We start from the raw sequence: 18,142 nt of genomic DNA, 5'->3' as shown, positions 1-18,142 counted from the left end.
GAGACTGAATTAACCAAAAGAAAAATAGATCTTGCCTGGGTGGGCACGGTGGCTTACACCTGTAATCTCAGCACTTGGGGAGGCTGAGGTGGGAGGATCACGTGGGCCCAGGAATTCAAGACCAGCCTGCCTGGGCAACATATTGAGACCCTCATCTCTACAAAAAATAAAAAAAAAATTAGTCTGGCTTGGTGGGGTGTTCCTGTGGTCCTATAGCTACTCAGGAGGCTGAAGTGAGAGGATTGCTTGAACCCAGAAGGTTGAGGTTGCCAAGAGTCATAATTGTGTCACTGCACTCCAGCCTGGGTGATAGTGGGAAACCGTGTCCCCCACTCCCCCCCAAAAAAGGAAAAGAAAAATAGATTTTGTTCACATATAAAAACTGAGACTAGATTAAGCTTGGATTAAGAATTTTGCCTTTCATTTTCACTTTGACTTTGCTTCCAAACTCTGAAACTTTCAATGTTTGAGATTGACTTCATTAAGTTGCATTTTGTACTGAGAAGTAAACTTCAGTCTTCAGTGTCTTGCTATCTTACACAGAGGGAGTTAAATGAGCGGCTGTCTAAATGCACTAAGCCATATGCTATCTGAGTATTCAAGGAAAAGCTAGATGAATAACCCGCAAAACTAGCATCTGATGGTTAAGAGCACAGCTGCCTGGGTTTGAATCCTGGCCTTATGCCTTAGGTTCCTTACCTGCAAAAATGGCTGTGGCAGTGCCAGCCACAGGCTTGTTGTGAGCTTGAGAACATGGCCTTCATTATGCATTTCACCTATATACTCCTTGAGGGCACCTAGTTATTCAATAAATCATTAGTAAATGAGTGACTGAATAAATAAATGAAATTACAAAAGTCCTTTACCTGACCTTGGGTACATTGACCTGAACTCACTGAATGTAGAAGTGACACTTTATACTTTGAGACTAAATTCAGTTTATCTTACATCCCACTCTACCCTCTATGTTCTGCCTAATTGGACCATCTATTTTCTGAGAAATATGATTTCCTTCCTTCCTTCCTTCCTTCCTTCCTTCCTTCTTTCCTTTTCTTTCTTTTTAAAATTTAAAATTTATTATTATTTTTTTTATTGACACAAAGTCTCTCTGTTGCCTACTAGAGTGCAGTGGTATGATCTTGGCTTACATCAACCTCTGCCTCCCAGGTTCAAGCAATTCTGCAGCCTCCCAGGTAGCTGGGATTACAGGTGCCTACCACCATGCCTGGCTAATTTTTGTATGTTTAGCGAAGACCATGTTGGCCAGGCTGGTCTCGAACTTCTGACCTCAAGTGATCCACACACCCGCCTTGGCCTCCCAAAGTGCTGAGATTATAGGCATGAGCCACCGAGCCAGTCCTATTTTTTTTTAATTATATTTTTTGAGATGGAGTTTCACTTTTGTTGCCCAGACTAGAGTGCAATGGTATGATCTCGGCTCACTGCAACCTTCACCTCCTGGTTCAAGTGATTCTTCTGCCTTAGTTTACCAAGTAGCTGGGATTACAGGTACGCACCACGATGCCTGGCTAATTTTGTCTTTTTAGTAGAGATGGGGTTTCACCATGTTGGTCAGGCTGGTCTCAAACTCCTGACCTCAGGTGATTCACTCACCTCAGCCTTCCAAAGTGCTGGGATTACAGGCATGAACCACTGCACCTGGCCTTAATTTTTTTTTAGAGATAGAGTCTTGCTCTGTTGCCCAGGCTGGTCTTGAACTCCTGGCCTCAAGCGATCCTCCTCCTTTGGCCTCCCAAATGTTGGGATTATAGGTGTGAGCCACTGCACCTGGCAGAAATACGATTCTTAAATTAGGGTTAACTTTTTGGAGACTTGTTTTAGAAATGACTCATTTTTTATGAATGAGTTATGACTGTCTGAGAATACTTGGATGTGATGACCTGAATAATTTTTGTGTTGGGCCTTCTTCCAGCATACAAAGTTCAGACCAGAATATTTTTGGGAAGAATTTGATTGAAATTGCCAGATTTTTTTTTAAAGGTACAAGATAATTATGATTGTGTTCCCTCTCAGATATTGAATTCTTTCGTTCTATGATTTTCTAGAGAATGAAGATCTAGAAAACAACAAGGATACCTCTTCATTGGCTTCTGCCACTGATCCAGAACCCTGTTCCTCACCCCACAGGTAACCACTTGGGATAAAACGTTTTCAGAGGCTTTATCGTTTGAGATGAGGAATTGGTGAAAGAAATTTGGGTAGTGACTTTAAGGTGGAAGAGAAGTTGAAGTAAAGAATATGGATAGTTTTGTCATTAATCAACCCTCAAGTGTGTTTAGGAACAATGTCAGATCTATTTCAGGTTATACACTTTTCCTTTACTCTCAGAGAATAAACTATAACAAATAGTCTAGTGTAGTGTCCTCATTTATCTTCTCCTGAAGATCGTGTTCAAATGTTAAAATATTTGAAGGAGACTCCAAGTGGACTTGCAAGAGAATGCATGTTTGGTTTTTACCCATAAAATACATACACACATACACATGCTCTCACTAAAGCAATTGGAATTTTTTTATTCTATAGTTTTCAGATTAAACCATTATGATGGCCTTTAGGTTTTCTTTCTTAATTTCCTTCTCTGCCATCTCATCCAACCACCATCGTTTTTTTTTTTTTTTTGAGATGGAGTCTTGCTCTATTGCCAAACTGGAGTGCAGTGGTGCAATCTCAGCTCACTGCAACCTCTGCCTCCGGGGTTAAAGTGACTCTTCTGCATCAGCCTCCCGAGTAACTGGGCCTACAGGCATGCACCACCACGCTTGGCTAATTTTGTATTTTTAGTAGGGATGGGGGTTTACCATGTTGGCCAGGATGGTCTCGATCTCCTGACCTCATGATCCGCCCACCTTGGCCTCCCAAAGTGATGGGATTGCAAGTGTGAGCCACCGTGCCCATCCCCAACCACCATCATTGATATTAGAATGTATAACAGAAAGGGAAGAGGGGTACTGAGCCCTGAAAAGAGTAGAAACCATGAAGCACTAATACAATAACTAATGAAATCCTGTATTTTGGCAAAACCCTGATTAGTTCATGAGACAGTGTTGTCCAATAAATCTGTGGTCTCCACACAGAATTGATGGGGTGGAGGTGGTGGCACCTGTCAGGGTATTTCAGAAATCTGTTACTTCTTGAGTTCCATTTATAAGTTATTTCCTCGTGCTGGGCGCAGTGGCTCACGCCTGTAATCCCAGCACTTTGGGAGGCTGAGGCAGGTGGATCACGAGGTCAAGAGATCGAGACCATCCTGGCCAACATGGTGAAACCCCGTATCTACTAAAAATACAAAAAATTAGCCAGGTGTGGTGCTACATGCCTGTAGTCCCAGCTACTTGGGAGGCTGAGGCAGGAGAATTGCTTGAAACTGGAAAATGGAAGTTGCAGTGAGCCAGGATCATGCCACTGCACTCCAGCCTGGTGATGGAGTGAGACTCTGTCTCCAAAAAAAAAAAAAAAAAAAAAGTTCTTTCCTCTTGCTTTTGCCTGTGAAATAATTTGTATGATTAATATAATTATAATATAGTTGATTAATACAGCCGTGTTTTTTTTAATATTCCTCTGTAATAATGGTAATGAAATAGTTACTTTTTTTTTGAGACGGAGTCTCACTGTGTCTACTAGGCTGAAGTATAGTGGCGTGATCTTGGCTAACTGCAACCTCCACCTCCTGGGTTCAAGTGATTCTCCTGCCTCAGTCTCCTGAGTAGCTGTGATTACAGGTGCCTGGCACCACACCTAGCTAATTTTTGTATTTTTAATAGAGATGGGGTTTTTTGCCATGTTGATCAGGCTGGACTTGAACTCCTGACCTCAGGTGATCTGCCCGCCTTGGCCTACGAAAGTGCTAGGATCATAGGTGTGAGCCACCGTGCCTGACCGAAATAGTTACTTTTGTCAGACATTTCTATTTGCCAAATACTATACTAGTTGTATTTATTATCTCATAAAGTTTTAATTCTCATAACAAGCCTCATGAAACAAGTATAGCTGCTTTTTTTTTTTTAAAGATGAAGCAAATGAAACAGTGAGTTCAATAATTCGCCCAAGTTCACATAGCTTTAGGTTTGTTCAACTCTATAGCTTATTCTCTTAACCAGCCAGAAAGTTTTGAGTTCTATGCCTGGAGCTACGCAGTTAATATTCATAATAACCCTGTAGAAGACATAGCCTCCTCAAGACATTGATTAATCGAGACCATTCATGTTTTCATCAAGTCTTCTGAGGAGAACTCCTTTCCAACTTCTTGCCATCATCCCTTTTCTTACATGCTGATTTGAAGGATCTTTGGTGTCGGGTTTTGGCACAGAGGTGTCTTTGTTTTTTTAAATTGTGCAAATTTATGAGGTCCATGATACATTTTTTACATGTATATAATGCACAGTGATCAAGTCAGGGTATTTATGGTGTCCATTTGCCAAAGTACACAGAAATGTTTTGTCCTAAGGATCAATAAATCTTTTAAAATGAGAAACACAGAACATCCTTAGACAAAATAACTTTTTTTTTTTGAGATGGAGTCTTACTCTGTCACCCAGGCTGGAGTGCAGTGGTGTGATCTTGGCTCACTGCAACCTCCATCTCCCAGTTTCCAGCTAGTCTTCTGCCTCAGCCTCCCTAGTAGCTGGGACTACAGGCATGTGTCATCACACCTTTCTAATTTTTGTATTTTTTAGTAGAGATGGGGTTTCACCATATTTGTCAGGCTGGTCTCGAACTCCTGACCTCGTGATGTTCCCGCCTCAGCCTCCCAAAGTGCTGGGATTACAGGTGTGAGCCACCGCATCCAAGGATTTAATTTTTCACTTTTGTTTCTAACATCTATTGAGTGAAGATAAGAATCTAGTGAGTGTGATGCCTGAGGCTCAGTGCTTATGCTTATGTGTCTGTTGGAAATGGAAGCCGCGCAATTTTCTGTCTTTTCTAGTGAGGCTGGCTGGCTGGCCAGGCTTTTTCCTCCCTTTGAGATGGCCTCCCTGCTCCAGGTCAGTACACACCAGAAGCTTAAAGTGAAGGCTTTTCCTTTACATGGCTTATCACCAGCATCGAGTGATTTGAAATTCATCTTTCCCCACATGCCCTTTTCTAATTCTCCAGAGCATAAAATGCTAATGTGAATATTAAATTTACGTGACTGGCACATATCCTGCTTAACATAATTTTATTATTTATTTACTGAGACAGAGTCCCGCTCTGTTGCCCATCCTGGAGCAGGGGGGGCAGTCCTAACTCACTGCAGCCTCAAGCTTCTGGACTCATGCAACCCCCCACCTCAGCCTTGTAGCTAGGACCACTGGCATGACCACCATACCCCGCCTTAAAATGTGTTTTATTTTTATTTTTTTATTTTTTTGAGACAGAGTCTTGCTCTGTCACCAGGCTGGAGTGCAGTGGCATGATCTTGGCTCACTTCAACCTCTGCCTCCCCAGTTCAATCGATTCCCCTGCCTCAGCTTCTGGAGTAGCTGAGACTACAGGCGCACACCACCATGCCCAGCTCATTTTTGTATTTTTAGTAGAGACGGGGTTTCACCATGTTGTCTAGGATGATCTTGATCTCCTGACCTTGTGATCCACCTGCCTTCCAAGGTGCTGGGATTACAGGTATGAGCCACCACGCCAGGCCCAAAATATTTTCTTAATAAGCAGAACCATGTTTTTTCAAGGTAGCATGCACAAAGGCAAAGAGACTAAATTTTAGATGTCACACACAGTAAAATCAGGCTAATGATTCAAATAACCTGTTGTAGTCTCACCTTCCCAATATTATAAATGATAGTCTGATCCAGAATTTCTGTTTTATTCCCAAGCAAAAATTAACTTATTCATTGTTTTATTCAACAAATATTTGGGGACTAATATTTATTCAACAGATGTTTGTTGGGAGCCTGCCACGTACCTGATACTGTTCTAGGTACTAAAGATACCACAAATGTGCAAAATAGTCCATCCTGCTCTCATGGAGGTTATGTTCTAGTCGGGGAAGTGGACAGAAAACAAGTACACATCATATTTCATAGACTCTTAAATTGCCATCAACTGTAAGATGTACTTTATGTACGTATCACCAAGAGAGGAAGAAATGCTTAAGATGGATTGTCTAATAGACCTCCCCATATGGAGCTGGGACCCCAAAAGCCTGCACCTTCATGAAAAGATAAAGAAAAAAATCCCCCCTTCCTCCCCCAGAAAAGGACAGCAAGGAAACTTGATTGTCTCAAACTTGACACTGTGTTATGAGAGAAAAAAATATCGCCTCTGAGAACAGGAACCACAGGTTGGTATTAGCCAGTGTCTTGTCTAAATTCACTCTGCCAGGATGATCTAAACAAGACCCTAAACAGATAACTTAATTCCTTTATTTATTTTTTTTTGAGACAGAGTCTCGCTCTGTCGCTAGCCAGGCTGAAGTGCAGTAGCGCCATCTTGGCTCACTGCAACCTCTGCCTCCTGGGTTGAAGCAATTCTCCTGCCTCAGCCTCCCGAGTAGCTGGGACTACAGGCACATGCCACCATGCCCACCTGACTTTTTTTTTTTTTTGTATTTTTAGTAGAGACAGAGTTTCGCCATGTTGGCCAGGATGATCTCGAGCTCCTGACCTCTTTATCTGCCCTCCTTGGCCTTCCAAAGTGCTGGGATTACAGGTATAAGCCACTGCGCCCAGCCTAGATAACTCAATTTCAAGGCATCTCAGATTGGTAGCATTCCTAAGTACTGGCAGGAGCAAATGCAAATCTCTTTCGGAAAGACTTGATGTCAGTCCAGGCCCATGCAGTTTTAAGACATCATCAATTTTTAAGACATCCTATCTTTCAGTTGTGTTAAAATCTAAAAACCAGTGTGCATCTTGCAATTAACAAAATATAGTCCATATCATGTCAGGCAGTAATAGATGCAGTGAAGAAAAATGAAGCCAGGTAAGGGCAGGAACAGTGACAGGGCCAGGGAGGGGTAGCCATTTTATATACAGACCTCTGGGAAATGTCACAGCAGAAAAACTACCGGAAGGAAGTCTTCTGTTAACTAAAGAAGAGTTAACGTCCTACCAGAGTATTCTAGGTAGAGGTTACAGCAAATGCGAAAACTCTCAAGTGGGAGAGTACTTGGGGTGTTTGAGGATTCTCAAGGATTGAAGGTTTTGTGGCTGGAGGGACCAGGGCAGAGTGAGGATTCTGGGAGGTGAGGTCAGAGTGCAAAGGGCCCTAGGGTTCCAGGTGGCAGGTTTGGTTCCTGGCGCTGTGCATACAGAGGCAATGAGATCCCAGTGTCTGCCACCAAGCTTACTTTCTAGTAGAGGAGGCAGGTGATACACAGTGTCAGGAAACAGAAATGGACTATAATTTCTGGGCTGAAGAACATAAAAATAGGCCCACAGCCTAGGCCAATTTACAGCTTAGCACTGAATTACTCAAGTGAACCTATAAAGATCAACAGAATCCCACAGCTCTGATTCTCAGAGTGACCGCCTCTTACCTGTCCTGAGATAGGTTGGAGTAATTTTAGATATTCCAAAAGATGGCTCTGTTTTATCTGAAGAGGTAACTTATAAAATAGGATTGATTTTTCTTGTTTATGTTTAAAAAGGAAAGAAACAAACTAATAAACTCTAAAATAAAGCCTCCTTCTGTTTCCCCCATGAAGTGTATAGTACCATTTTCCTGTCATTTACTCAGCCTCTCCGAGGAAATGATGCCTTCCTGCAGGGATTCTCAGACCTTTATGTTCTTAAAAATTATTGAAGACCCAAAGAACTATTGTTAGTGTGGGTTATGCCTATCAATATTTACTGTATTAGAAACTAAAACTGAAAAATTAGGATATGATTATTCATTCATTTAAAAATAATAATTACATGCTGTATAAAAAACATGTTTTTACTTAAAAACAACTAATTTTCAAAGCAAAGAACGTAGTACAAAGAGAGACACTGTACATCTCTTTAATATTTGGCTTAATAAAAGATAGCTGGATTCTCCTCTCTGCTTCTGAGTTTATTCCATTGCAATACCACATGTCAAATAATCTCTGGAAAATTCCACTGTACACTCTTGAGAAAATGAGAAAGAGAAAGGGAAATAACATTTTTGTATCATTATTATGAAACAGTTTGAATTTCACAGACTCCTCTGAAGGGTCCTGAGGACCCCAAGGATTCCCAGACCATACTTTGAAAACTGCCATTCAAAAAAATCCATGTCACCAAAAGGATTTGGTGATTTCCAGAAGGCCTGGGTTATTTTGCTACAGCCCTGTCACTAATATTCTAGTTTCTCTGAAGCCAGGGGAAATGGAAGAGAGCATAAATCATTCCCTTGCCTCTTTAAAATAAACTATTCACCTAGCTGTGTTTGAAGTCATTGGGATTGTTGATTAATGTGCTTAAAAAAAGGAGAGAAAGTGATGACCCCTGGCACTGAACGGGGACAGGGTATGAAATGGAACTGCTGAAAGACTGCTTCAGGGATAACTGCGGAGAGAGTTGCCTTGAACATCAGTTTGTACTTCCTTCGTTTTGGTGCTCAGCCTCCCTTAGGCAGGGCTCCTCCTTTTGCTTCTAGCCAGTGTCTTTGATGTAGAACTGAACTCAGATTCTTTTTTTTTTCTTTTTTTTTGAGAGGGAGTTTCATTCTTGTTGCCCAGGCTGGAGTGCAATGGCACGATCTTGGCTCACCACAACCTCCACCTCCTGGGTTCAAGCGATTCTCCTGCCTCAGCCTCCTGAGTAGCTGGGACTACAGGTGCATGTCACCACACCCGGCTAATATTTGTATTTTTAGTAGAGATGGGTTTTCACCATATTGGTCAGGCTGGTCTCAAAGTCCTGACCTCAGGTAATCTGCCTGCCTTGGCCTCCCAAAGTGTTGGGATTATAGGTGTGAGCCTCTGTGCCTAGCCTCTAATAATTCTTCAGTTAAAATTCTGTGGGTCTCAGAGTGAGGAATAACATTAGAACTCACAGAAGCAGAGGGCAGAATGGTGGTTAATAGGAGTTGGGGCCTGTGGGTGGGCTGGGGAGATGTTGGTCAAGTGGTCTAAAGTGTCAGACAGGAGGAGCAAGTTCTGGAGATCTTTGTACAGCATGGTGACTATAGTTAATAATAATGTATACTTAAAAATTGCTAAGACAGTGGATTTTAAATGTTCTTGCCACAAAAAAAGAGTATGTGAGGGGATAAATGTGTTAATTAGCTCAATTTAATCATTTTACAATGTATACATACATCAAAAATACATTATATACCATAAATATATGCTGTACTTTGTCAGCTAAAATAAATAAATAAAAGAAATGACAATGACAAAGCAAACTAGACCGGTAGTCCATCTCAGATGACTGAGCTATGCGTTCAACATGGTTCTCCTAGCCTTTGACCTGGCTTTGTTAGTCTTTGTTTTCACACTGCCAACACTTTACTGTGGACCAGTTCAGCCTCAACACCTTACTGTGGACCATTTCGGCCCTGGGCAGTGATCGGCTAAAGTGACAGTAGACTGAAATGCCAGGGGCAGGTGGGGCTGGGGTGTTTCGAATGTTGTTTTATTTCAGAGTTTCTCTAGGACAATTGTGTATTTTAAAGAGCCCTTGAATTGACATGCTCTCTTCCTCTGAGAGGCCACAGATGGTATCTCCAGTGAGTAAGGATGCCACGGAAGATCTGAGGAAAGCAACTGGTGCCTTGGATGCTCAGGCTGTGGTGAAACAGGATTTGCTGCCTGCAGACCAGACCCAGGTCCTCAGTGAGGTAGGGGGCAGATTCTGGCTCTTTCCTATGAAAGGAGGCACCAGAATGTGGACGCATAATGGGTGGGTTGGAATTAGAAAGCACTGCGAGGGTGGCTCCCAGAATTCTCTCTTTGCCCTTGAATTTAGGGCATTTTGGTTTTAATTATTATATGGAGAATGATTATTTGTATCTTCCACCGGGCCCATCATTATACTGGCACCCAGTAGGCACCTATTCAGAAAATGAAGTGTTAGAATGAATGTTCATGTGTTCTCTAAAATCCTGTTCATGTGAGGAGCCTGAAGTCATTGGACTCTTGCTTTTGCTTTGCTTGTGGTTGATCTATTTAGTATTTATGATAGAAGCTTTTTTTTTTTTTTGAGATAGGGTCTCCGTATGTCACCCAGGCTAGAGTGCAGTGGCAGGATCTCAGCTCACTGCAACCTCCACCTCTAGGGATGAAGCAATCCTCCCACCTCAGCTTCCTGAGTAGCTGGGATTACAAGTGTGCATCACCACACCCAGCTAATTTTTGTATTTTTCATAGAGATGGGGTTTCACCATATTGGTCAGGCTGTTCTGGAACTCCCTACCTCAGGTAATCCATCCGCCTTGGCCTCCTAAAGTGCTGAGATTATAGACATAAGCCATCATGCCCAGCCTTTTTTTTTTTTTTTTTTTTTTTTTGAGACAAAGGTTTCACTCTGTCACCCAGGCTGCAATGCAGTGGTACAGTCATGACTCACTGCAGCCTCAAACTTCTGGGCTCAAGTGATTCTCCCACCTCAGGCTTCTAAGTAGCTTTATAGAGCTACTTGGGAGATTGAGGTGGGAGGATCACAAGGTCAAGAGTTCGAGACCAGCCTGGCCAACATGGTGAAACCCAGTCTCTACTCAGAATACAAAAATTAGCTGGGCATGGTGGTGCATGCCTGTAATCCCAGCTATGTGGGGGGCTGAGGCAAGAGAATTGCTTGAACCTGGGAGGCAGAGGTTGCAGTGAGCTGAGATTGCACCACTGCACTCCAGCCTGGGCAACAGAGCAAGACTAAGACTCTGTCACTAAATAAATAAATAGCATAGTGGTACCCCTGCCAGAGGTATGGGGGTACGGTTGTTTGTATCATTTATTCGCATATGTATTAGAGTAATGATTGGTATTAGTGTCAGTGAAGACAACACCAGACATTATAATTAGATCTGTGTAACACTTTACAGTTTACAAGCATTTGTATCTGTAACACTTCATTTACTCCTGAGAACACCCCTTGTGAGATAGGTGCAGTTGTGTCTCCATTTAAGAAATAAGGAAACTGAGGCTAAGGGCTGTTAGAGACTTTACTAAGATGTCGCAACCTAATCCTTTATTTAGCATTTTAGAGAAGGAAGGATTTATTTAAGCACACTAGCCAAAGTCTGATTTACTTCCGCTAGCAAAGGAGGTAAGAATTGGAGGGATTGTTCTCCAGAAACAGATATGAGAATGCAGCCTGGGAGGATTACAAACTTGATTTATATGTTTCCCACAAATACAATTCCAGCCTCTTAACTGGACTACTGACTCACTGATGTGCTCTCCCCTGTGGGCAATCAGTATAGATTTCTAGTTGAGTTGCCTGCCAACTGTTTGGAGAAGGGGCAGGAAATTAAGCTATAATAGCATGAAACCAGGAACACGAATCTGAGTGATTGAAGGGGATCTCACCAGGGAGACATTGTAAGCTCCTGCATGAGTTAGTGAGGGCTTTGAGTATCAAATGCCATTTGCATTCTTCCATGTAAGTCAGATGTGTGGTAGCAAATGTACTGTTTAAATGCAAGTCCTGGGGCTGGTCTAAGGTGAAATTGTAACTATTGATAGAACACTGTTAGGGACTTCAAGACTGAGACCACCTATAACCCAAGGTGGGCTGTGGATGAGAGAGAGAATGACTATAAACCAGATTCTCTCTCTGTGGTGCTTTGGTGTGCTGATTGACAGTAATGTAGAAGTAACCCTTGAGTGGGAATTGTAGCAGGAGGATGTGTGGCACAGTGAGAATCAAACTAAACCCTAGGAGCAAGAGCTGTTAACGAGAGGAGCCACAAGGAGGTACTGTGCAGGTGGTGAGGTAAGACCAAGGCATGGCCCGGAATCACTGTCAATGTAAATACTGTCAGCAACCTGCAAGAGTGTTCGTGGGCAAGAACCTTATAAAGGGTTTGGTGCAGAAAAGTCGCAAAAGGTAGGAAACAGTTTTTAAACAATGGAACATTTTGGTGGCTTAAAAAAAATTAGTAGAATGTATTAACAACTCCTACTTGGAAGAAAGAGAAGTAACATTGACTAGTACGACTAGTACATTGAGCTTTGAGTGGAGATGGTGGAGATAATAGAGCAGGGGTGGGGCAGCCTTCATGCAAAAAGAGATTAATTAGAATCTGCCACTCTACTATGTCCTTTAACCAGAGTTCTGTTGTGCAGATGGCCAAATATCAAGTTCCACAGAGGTCTGGGGACATCGTTATGATCCAATCTGAGCATACAGGAGCTATAGATGTTCTTTCAGCTGATTTGGAATCTGCAGATCTTCTGGGGGACCACAGGAAAGGTGAGACCTTTGGGAGTAAAGGAGGTGGTCTTTTTGTTTTCAATAGATACTTAAAGAAAGGCAGGCAGACAAATGGAAGGAAAGAAAATGACTTGTGAAAGGAAGTCCAAGAAGCCAGTAGAAAGAATGTCTGACTCTGCCAACCTCTCTTAGCAAAATGCCAGGGGTACTCATGTTTCCTCATAGTTTCTCAGTGGTAAGCTGCCTGTCCTTTCAGTCTCCCCACCTCTGATGGCTCCTCCATGCATCTGGACATTTGCCAAGGTGAAGGAATTCAAAAGCAAGCTGGGCAAGGAGAAGAACAGCCGACTGGTGGTGAAGCGTGGTGAGGTGGTGACCATCAGAGTACCTACTCATCCAGAGGGGAAGCGTGTCTGCTGGGAGTTTGCAACCGATGACTATGACATTGGCTTTGGAGTTTATTTTGACTGGACCCCTGTAACCAGCACTGACATAACTGTGCAGGTCAGTGATTCCAGTGACGACGAGGAAGAAGAAGAGGAAGAGGAGGAGGAGATTGAAGGTAAATTTAATTTTAGCATGATTTGCAGTTTTCTGGCTTAACCTAATTTCTGGTGACCATTTCCTGGGTTGTACCAGTCTTCCTCTTCCTTCGAATGCATTTGAGGAACTTAGCATTACAAACTGAGCTGAGTGGTACAGGCCGAAGAGAATGCTCTGATGGGGTTGATATTGCCGCCTTAGTTGAAAAAGCTTCTTTCCCTTTAATCAGGACCTTGCTGTTTTCCTAACACCTTCCTGAGGGCAGGAGCAGAAAGAGGGTGAGTCATGCTGCAGTTTAGAGGGATGGTCTTTCAGGTCGAGTTTAAGCCAGAGTTGATTTTACATCTCTCTCTTAGTTTGGAGATATTTATTCTTGGCCTGGAACCAAAGTGAGTGATTCCAGTTTGCTAAAGGTATCCATTCTCTCCCTACCCCAAACTCTCATAGCTGGCTATTGGTTACTTCTTTACTTCATGCCCAGAGAAGTTTTTTTTTGTTTTTTGTTTTTTTGTGATGGAGTCTCACTCTGTCCACTAGGCTGGAGTGCAGTGGTGCAATCTTGGCTTACTGCAACCTCCGCTTCGCGGTTTCAAGCGATTCTCCTGCCTCAGCCTCCTGAGAAGCTGGAATTACAGGCCTGCACCACCATGCCCGGCTCATTTTCATATTTTTAGTAGAGACGGGGTTTCTCCATGTCAGTCAGACTGGTCTCAAACTCCTGACCTCGTGATCTGCCCGCCTCAGCTTCCCAAAGTGCTGGGATTACAGGTGTGAGCCACCACGCCCAGCCCCCTGAGAAGTTTTAAAAGGGTCTCTGGGCTCCATTCCAGTTGTTATTTGTAGTGTCTACTAAGGATGGCCCAGAGGCATTTTTTTCAGGTAATGTAAGAGTAGGTTCTAAGCATTAGTCTTATTCCTTGATTTTCTTATATAATCTTAAAATCAATCCCTTAACGTGCTTCTTCATAGAAAAGCAAGCCTGCAGGAAAATCTACAGGTATTTGGGAAAGAGGAGAACCTTGTATCTTATTTGCTGCTTTTCAGGAAGCCAAGTAAAAGTGCTAGGGTCACTTTATAACATGTTTTCTGCAATTCCTATCTCCATTAGCTTGTCCTTTCACCTATTAAATGAAAGAATGTCAGAATTTTTCCTTCTAAGTATCTTTCTCCCTCTTAGAAATGTCCAGACACTTCTGAAGCTAGGAAGGCTCCTATCAGGCTAAACCATTGTTTCTCAGTGGAGACATTATTGGCATTTAGAATGGGACACTCCTTTGTTGTGTAGGTACTATCCTGATTTTAGCACTCTTGGACCCTTGAGTACTAAATGCAGGTATCACCTAGTAGTCACTGTGATGACCAAAAGATTACCAGACATTTCCAAATGTCTGTAGAAGGGCAGTCACTTCCCCCTTCTGTGAAAGCCACGTGGTTACCAGGTCCTTCTGCTCACTTTGAGGTAGGGCCTATGCAGTCTCTGAACACATATCCAAACACTGCCATTTTGCTCATGCAGAACCCGTTCCAGCTGGAGATGTGGAGAGAGGCTCCAGGAGCTCCTTGCGGAGTCGCTATGGGGAGGTGATGCCTGTGTACCGGCGGGACAGCCACCGAGACGTGCAGGCTGGCAGCCATGACTACCCTGGGGAGGGCATCTACCTGCTCAAGTTCGACAACTCTTACTCCCTGCTGCGCAACAAGACTCTCTACTTCCACATCTACTACACCAGCTGAAGGACCTCTGGGACAGGGCAGGCTGTATTTGCTGGCTGAAGCAGCTGTCAGCTGGTGGCTTTTGTTGGGATAGGCAAGAGCTAAAGGTTCATGTGGGGCTCCTGAGCCTCACACCCTGTCTGGAATGTCTGACTGTTGACCCATGTAGCTTTTCCCCTTCTTGGCTTCTGCAGGTGGTGATGTAGTGCCCCTGTTCTGTGGTCCCTGACTCATATACTTCTTGCTTCAGACTCCAGCAAATTCCCTCTTGAAGGCACCTATCGGGCATAGCCTAAAAGGAAGCAGCGCGTTGTTTTTTTAAAAATAGATTTATCTTGGCACAGGTTTATCATTCAGATTGCCGCCCTCTCCTCTTCCAGAGCCTTTATTGCCAATGCATTTAGTGGTACCCACTCTTTACCTTTTGAGGTACCAGAAGAGGGAAAAGCACATTGTCCATAAAGGAGCCCAATCTTTTGGTTGGAGAAAGCTCTGTCCAGCCTGTCACCACTGCCGTATTCCTGCCTGCTGGTTATTCTTGGTCTCTGCATAACTGAGAGACCACACTGCCTTTGGAGGGCTGTTACTATTCCTGATGGTAGACACCTCCTCCTTTCTCTTTCCTAAATCTATGTTTTTGCCATTACAGCAAGAACTTCCATGCAATCTAAAATGATGATCAACGTAACCTAAGATCTTGTGGGAAGAAAAACTGCCTCCATTATTTCCTGTTCCAAGGGCACTGGCAGTCAAAGTGGGTAGAGTGGAAATTAGGTATTGAATTGATGGCAGAACCCACATATTTGAAGGTCAAGTGTTAGTTTTTTTTCTTTTTATATAATCAAAGAAGGAATGGTATCATCAGAGAGAAGATGAAAAACAAACAAAAAAAACCACTCCAGAGTCCCCACCACTTTTTTTTTTTTTTTGTCTTTAGAGTAGGAGTGCTATTTAGAAATGTTGCTTTGGAATCAAATGCACTGAAACCCAATCAGCTTTCCAAAGTTTCTGCATTTAGGTTTCTTGCATTGAGGGCTTAAATCTTTTGGTGTTCAGAGTCCCTTAGTTAAGGTGATGATGAAGCTTCACTATTGCTGCTGATTGTATTTGTTCTTTACCTGACCAAAGCTTGCATTTCCCTGGTGACAGCATTTCCTCCTCTGTCACCCCTGAGGTTCAGGAGTGCCACAGAGGGCAGGTGGTGCTACAGCCAGTGGTCACCAGAGCACCAGATGCTGGGCCCCCAGGCAGAGAAGGAGATGGTGAGATGGGACCTCAGCAGTCTCTGTGTTTGTACTTCTCTGTCTCTTACTCCTCGTGTTACGTCTGTTACTGCCTACGAATTCTGAAGAATAGATTTATTTATTACTGTATTTATTTTTTTAGCACATTTCATTTTGCCTTTGAAACAGTTTCCATCTGTTTCTCAGAAGGCTTCCCATCTGTTCTGAGCCACGGAGGCCCCCTCTTTTACGGAGTTAGAGAAGATATTTTTAGGAGCGTTTGGGAAGCGATGATGTTTTATTTCTGCAGGTCAGTCCTGTGATGGCTTCGTGAGGAGTATGGCCCTTCAGAAAGGGATGATGCCACCTTATTCCATGTTTAGGGTACAGTTCGGCACTTCCGGTGAAGAATTATAAGTTGTGAGGGAATCTGCCCGTTTGCTGGGGATTGAGTGCAGAGGAATTGCCCAGCCAATCAGAGATATCCTGTGATTCCAGGATTTCGGAGTCCTTTGTCTCTGAGGAGTCACCTTCTTCGTGATGTTTTCTTTGCCTCACTCCTTCATTGTTGGATTCCTCACACCAAGGTTCTATCCCTACAGTAGCATAACTCAAGGAGCAGGACTCTTCCCAGTAGGTCCCGAGTAGCATCTACATCACATCAAATGCAATACATCCTGCGCCTTTTCTTCCCCTCGGAGCAAAGCCCCAAGTGGGATAGGATGTTGGGGATTGCCAGAGCATTCCCCTCCTCTGAGCTGCATCATACCTCCATTATTTTATATTTGCAAATGTGTTTTGTAGAGGATTACACTGGCCAAAATTTATATACCTTTAAAGAAATTATTGTGGTGACTGTCTGTTGAGGCAGTGAAGACCAGATTTGCTGTGTGTTATCCCATTGGATAGCTGAGTGGCTGCTCTTGCGTCCTTGAAGTCAAATCATGCCTTAGCTAATTGAATATAATCTTTGTAAAATAATTTTCTACTGAGCTGTTTTCTAGTCAGCTAAAGCCTTGCTTATTTTTCCTGTTTATTATTAACTTCTGCCTTCCTCTCAAAATGAAACTGTCAGGCCATATATAGCAAGCTCCCAAGGATAACACTTGTTATTGATGATTTCTTTTCACCGTGAGATTCTCTGCCTATTTTCTTTGGAATGCTAGTTCTGTTGCATCAGGGAAACCTGAGGGACTTGTTCTTTTCGCCTCTGTGTGCCTGTTAGCATCTGGTCACTTTGGAAGTCCTAGGCGTGGTTACATTTCATTCCATACTGGTTTTTCACCGTATGGTTTCAGGGTTTCTGTGTTCCAAAATAGCTAAAAGAAGATATTTTCACTGTCTGATTCACTATCCTCACATTACATTTCTGAAACAATTGAACTTTAGGGGCAAGATATTATTTACTGAAGCACAGGTAATTACTGAGAACCCGCAGCTCAGCAAATTCTAAGAGATGGTCATTTCCTCGGCCCCTCCCAGTCCAAATTTATAGACCCAAATGACGAAATGAAAATTGTTTGCTTTAATCCTCACCCTGTTCTCTAGAGCACAAATAAATATTAACAAGCAATTGAAAGAAAGTGCTTCATAGTAGGAGAGAGATTGGAATTCTCTATACAGAGTGACTTAGTTCTTACATTTATTTAGTTTTAGTTTTGCCACTTTGTTGAGACATAGGGCTTTTAGAAAGGAAGACTAAGTATTAATTTTTCCACCAATGTTTTATTGTGAAAAAATTTTAGCAAACAGCTTAAAAGAAATATAAATATACTGTAAACCAAAAAGTATCTGAGACAGGTCTGAATAAATTTAGAGGTTTATTTTGCCAAGGTTAAGAACCCATGACACAGCCTCAGGAGATTCTGAGAACACGTCCCCAAGGTAGTTGGGTTACAGCTTTTTGTTTGTTTGTTTGTTTGTTTGTTTTTGAGACGCAGTTTCGCCCTTGTTACCCAGGCTGGAGTGCAATGGCGCGATCTCGGCTCACCACAACCTCTGCCTCCTGGGATCAGGCAATTCTCCGGGATCAGGCAATTCTCCTGCCTCAGCCTCCCGAGTAGCTGGGATTACAGGCACGTGCCACCATGCCCAGCTAAGTTTCTGTATTTTTAGTAGAGATGGGGTTTCACCATGTTGACCAGGATGGTCTCGATCTCTTGACCTCGTGATCCACCCGCCTCGGCCTCCCAAAGTGCTGGGATTACAGGCATGAGCCACTGCACCCGGCCGGGTTACAGCTTTCTACACTTTACGGAGACAGAAGTTCCAGGCAAAGACATCAATCAATACATGTAGGGTATACATGGGTTTGTCCTGGGAAGGCAGGACATCTCGAAGATGGGTGTTTCTAGATCAGAGGTAGAT

At 43.0% G+C, this 18,142-nt stretch overlaps 1 protein-coding gene across 4 annotated transcripts in view; it reads left to right on the top strand.

Moving 5' to 3' along the window:
- TMED8 (transmembrane p24 trafficking protein family member 8) overlaps positions 1–17,889 on the top strand; it is a 39,428-nt gene extending 21,539 nt beyond the window's left edge. For 2 of the 4 annotated variants that reach the window (XM_002754152.7, XM_078335516.1), the window contains 5 exons: positions 2,067–2,148; positions 9,633–9,762; positions 12,209–12,335; positions 12,553–12,858; positions 14,356–17,889. In XM_002754152.7, the coding sequence (XP_002754198.5) occupies positions 2,067–2,148; positions 9,633–9,762; positions 12,209–12,335; positions 12,553–12,858; positions 14,356–14,573 (863 nt within the window). In that variant the 3' untranslated portion in view covers positions 14,574–17,889. Of the gene's footprint in view, positions 1–2,066; positions 2,149–9,632; positions 9,763–12,193; positions 12,336–12,552; positions 12,859–14,355 lie in introns of all 4 variants that reach the window. The other 2 variants (XM_009006389.5, XM_078335515.1) reach the window with 1 other exon arrangement.
- Positions 17,890–18,142: the final 253 nt, after the last annotated feature.

The sequence above is a fragment of the Callithrix jacchus genome, chromosome 8 (assembly GCF_049354715.1).
Source record: "Callithrix jacchus isolate 240 chromosome 8, calJac240_pri, whole genome shotgun sequence".
NCBI lineage: Eukaryota > Metazoa > Chordata > Mammalia > Primates > Cebidae > Callithrix > Callithrix jacchus.
This window is presented reverse-complemented; position numbering and strand designations above follow the sequence as displayed.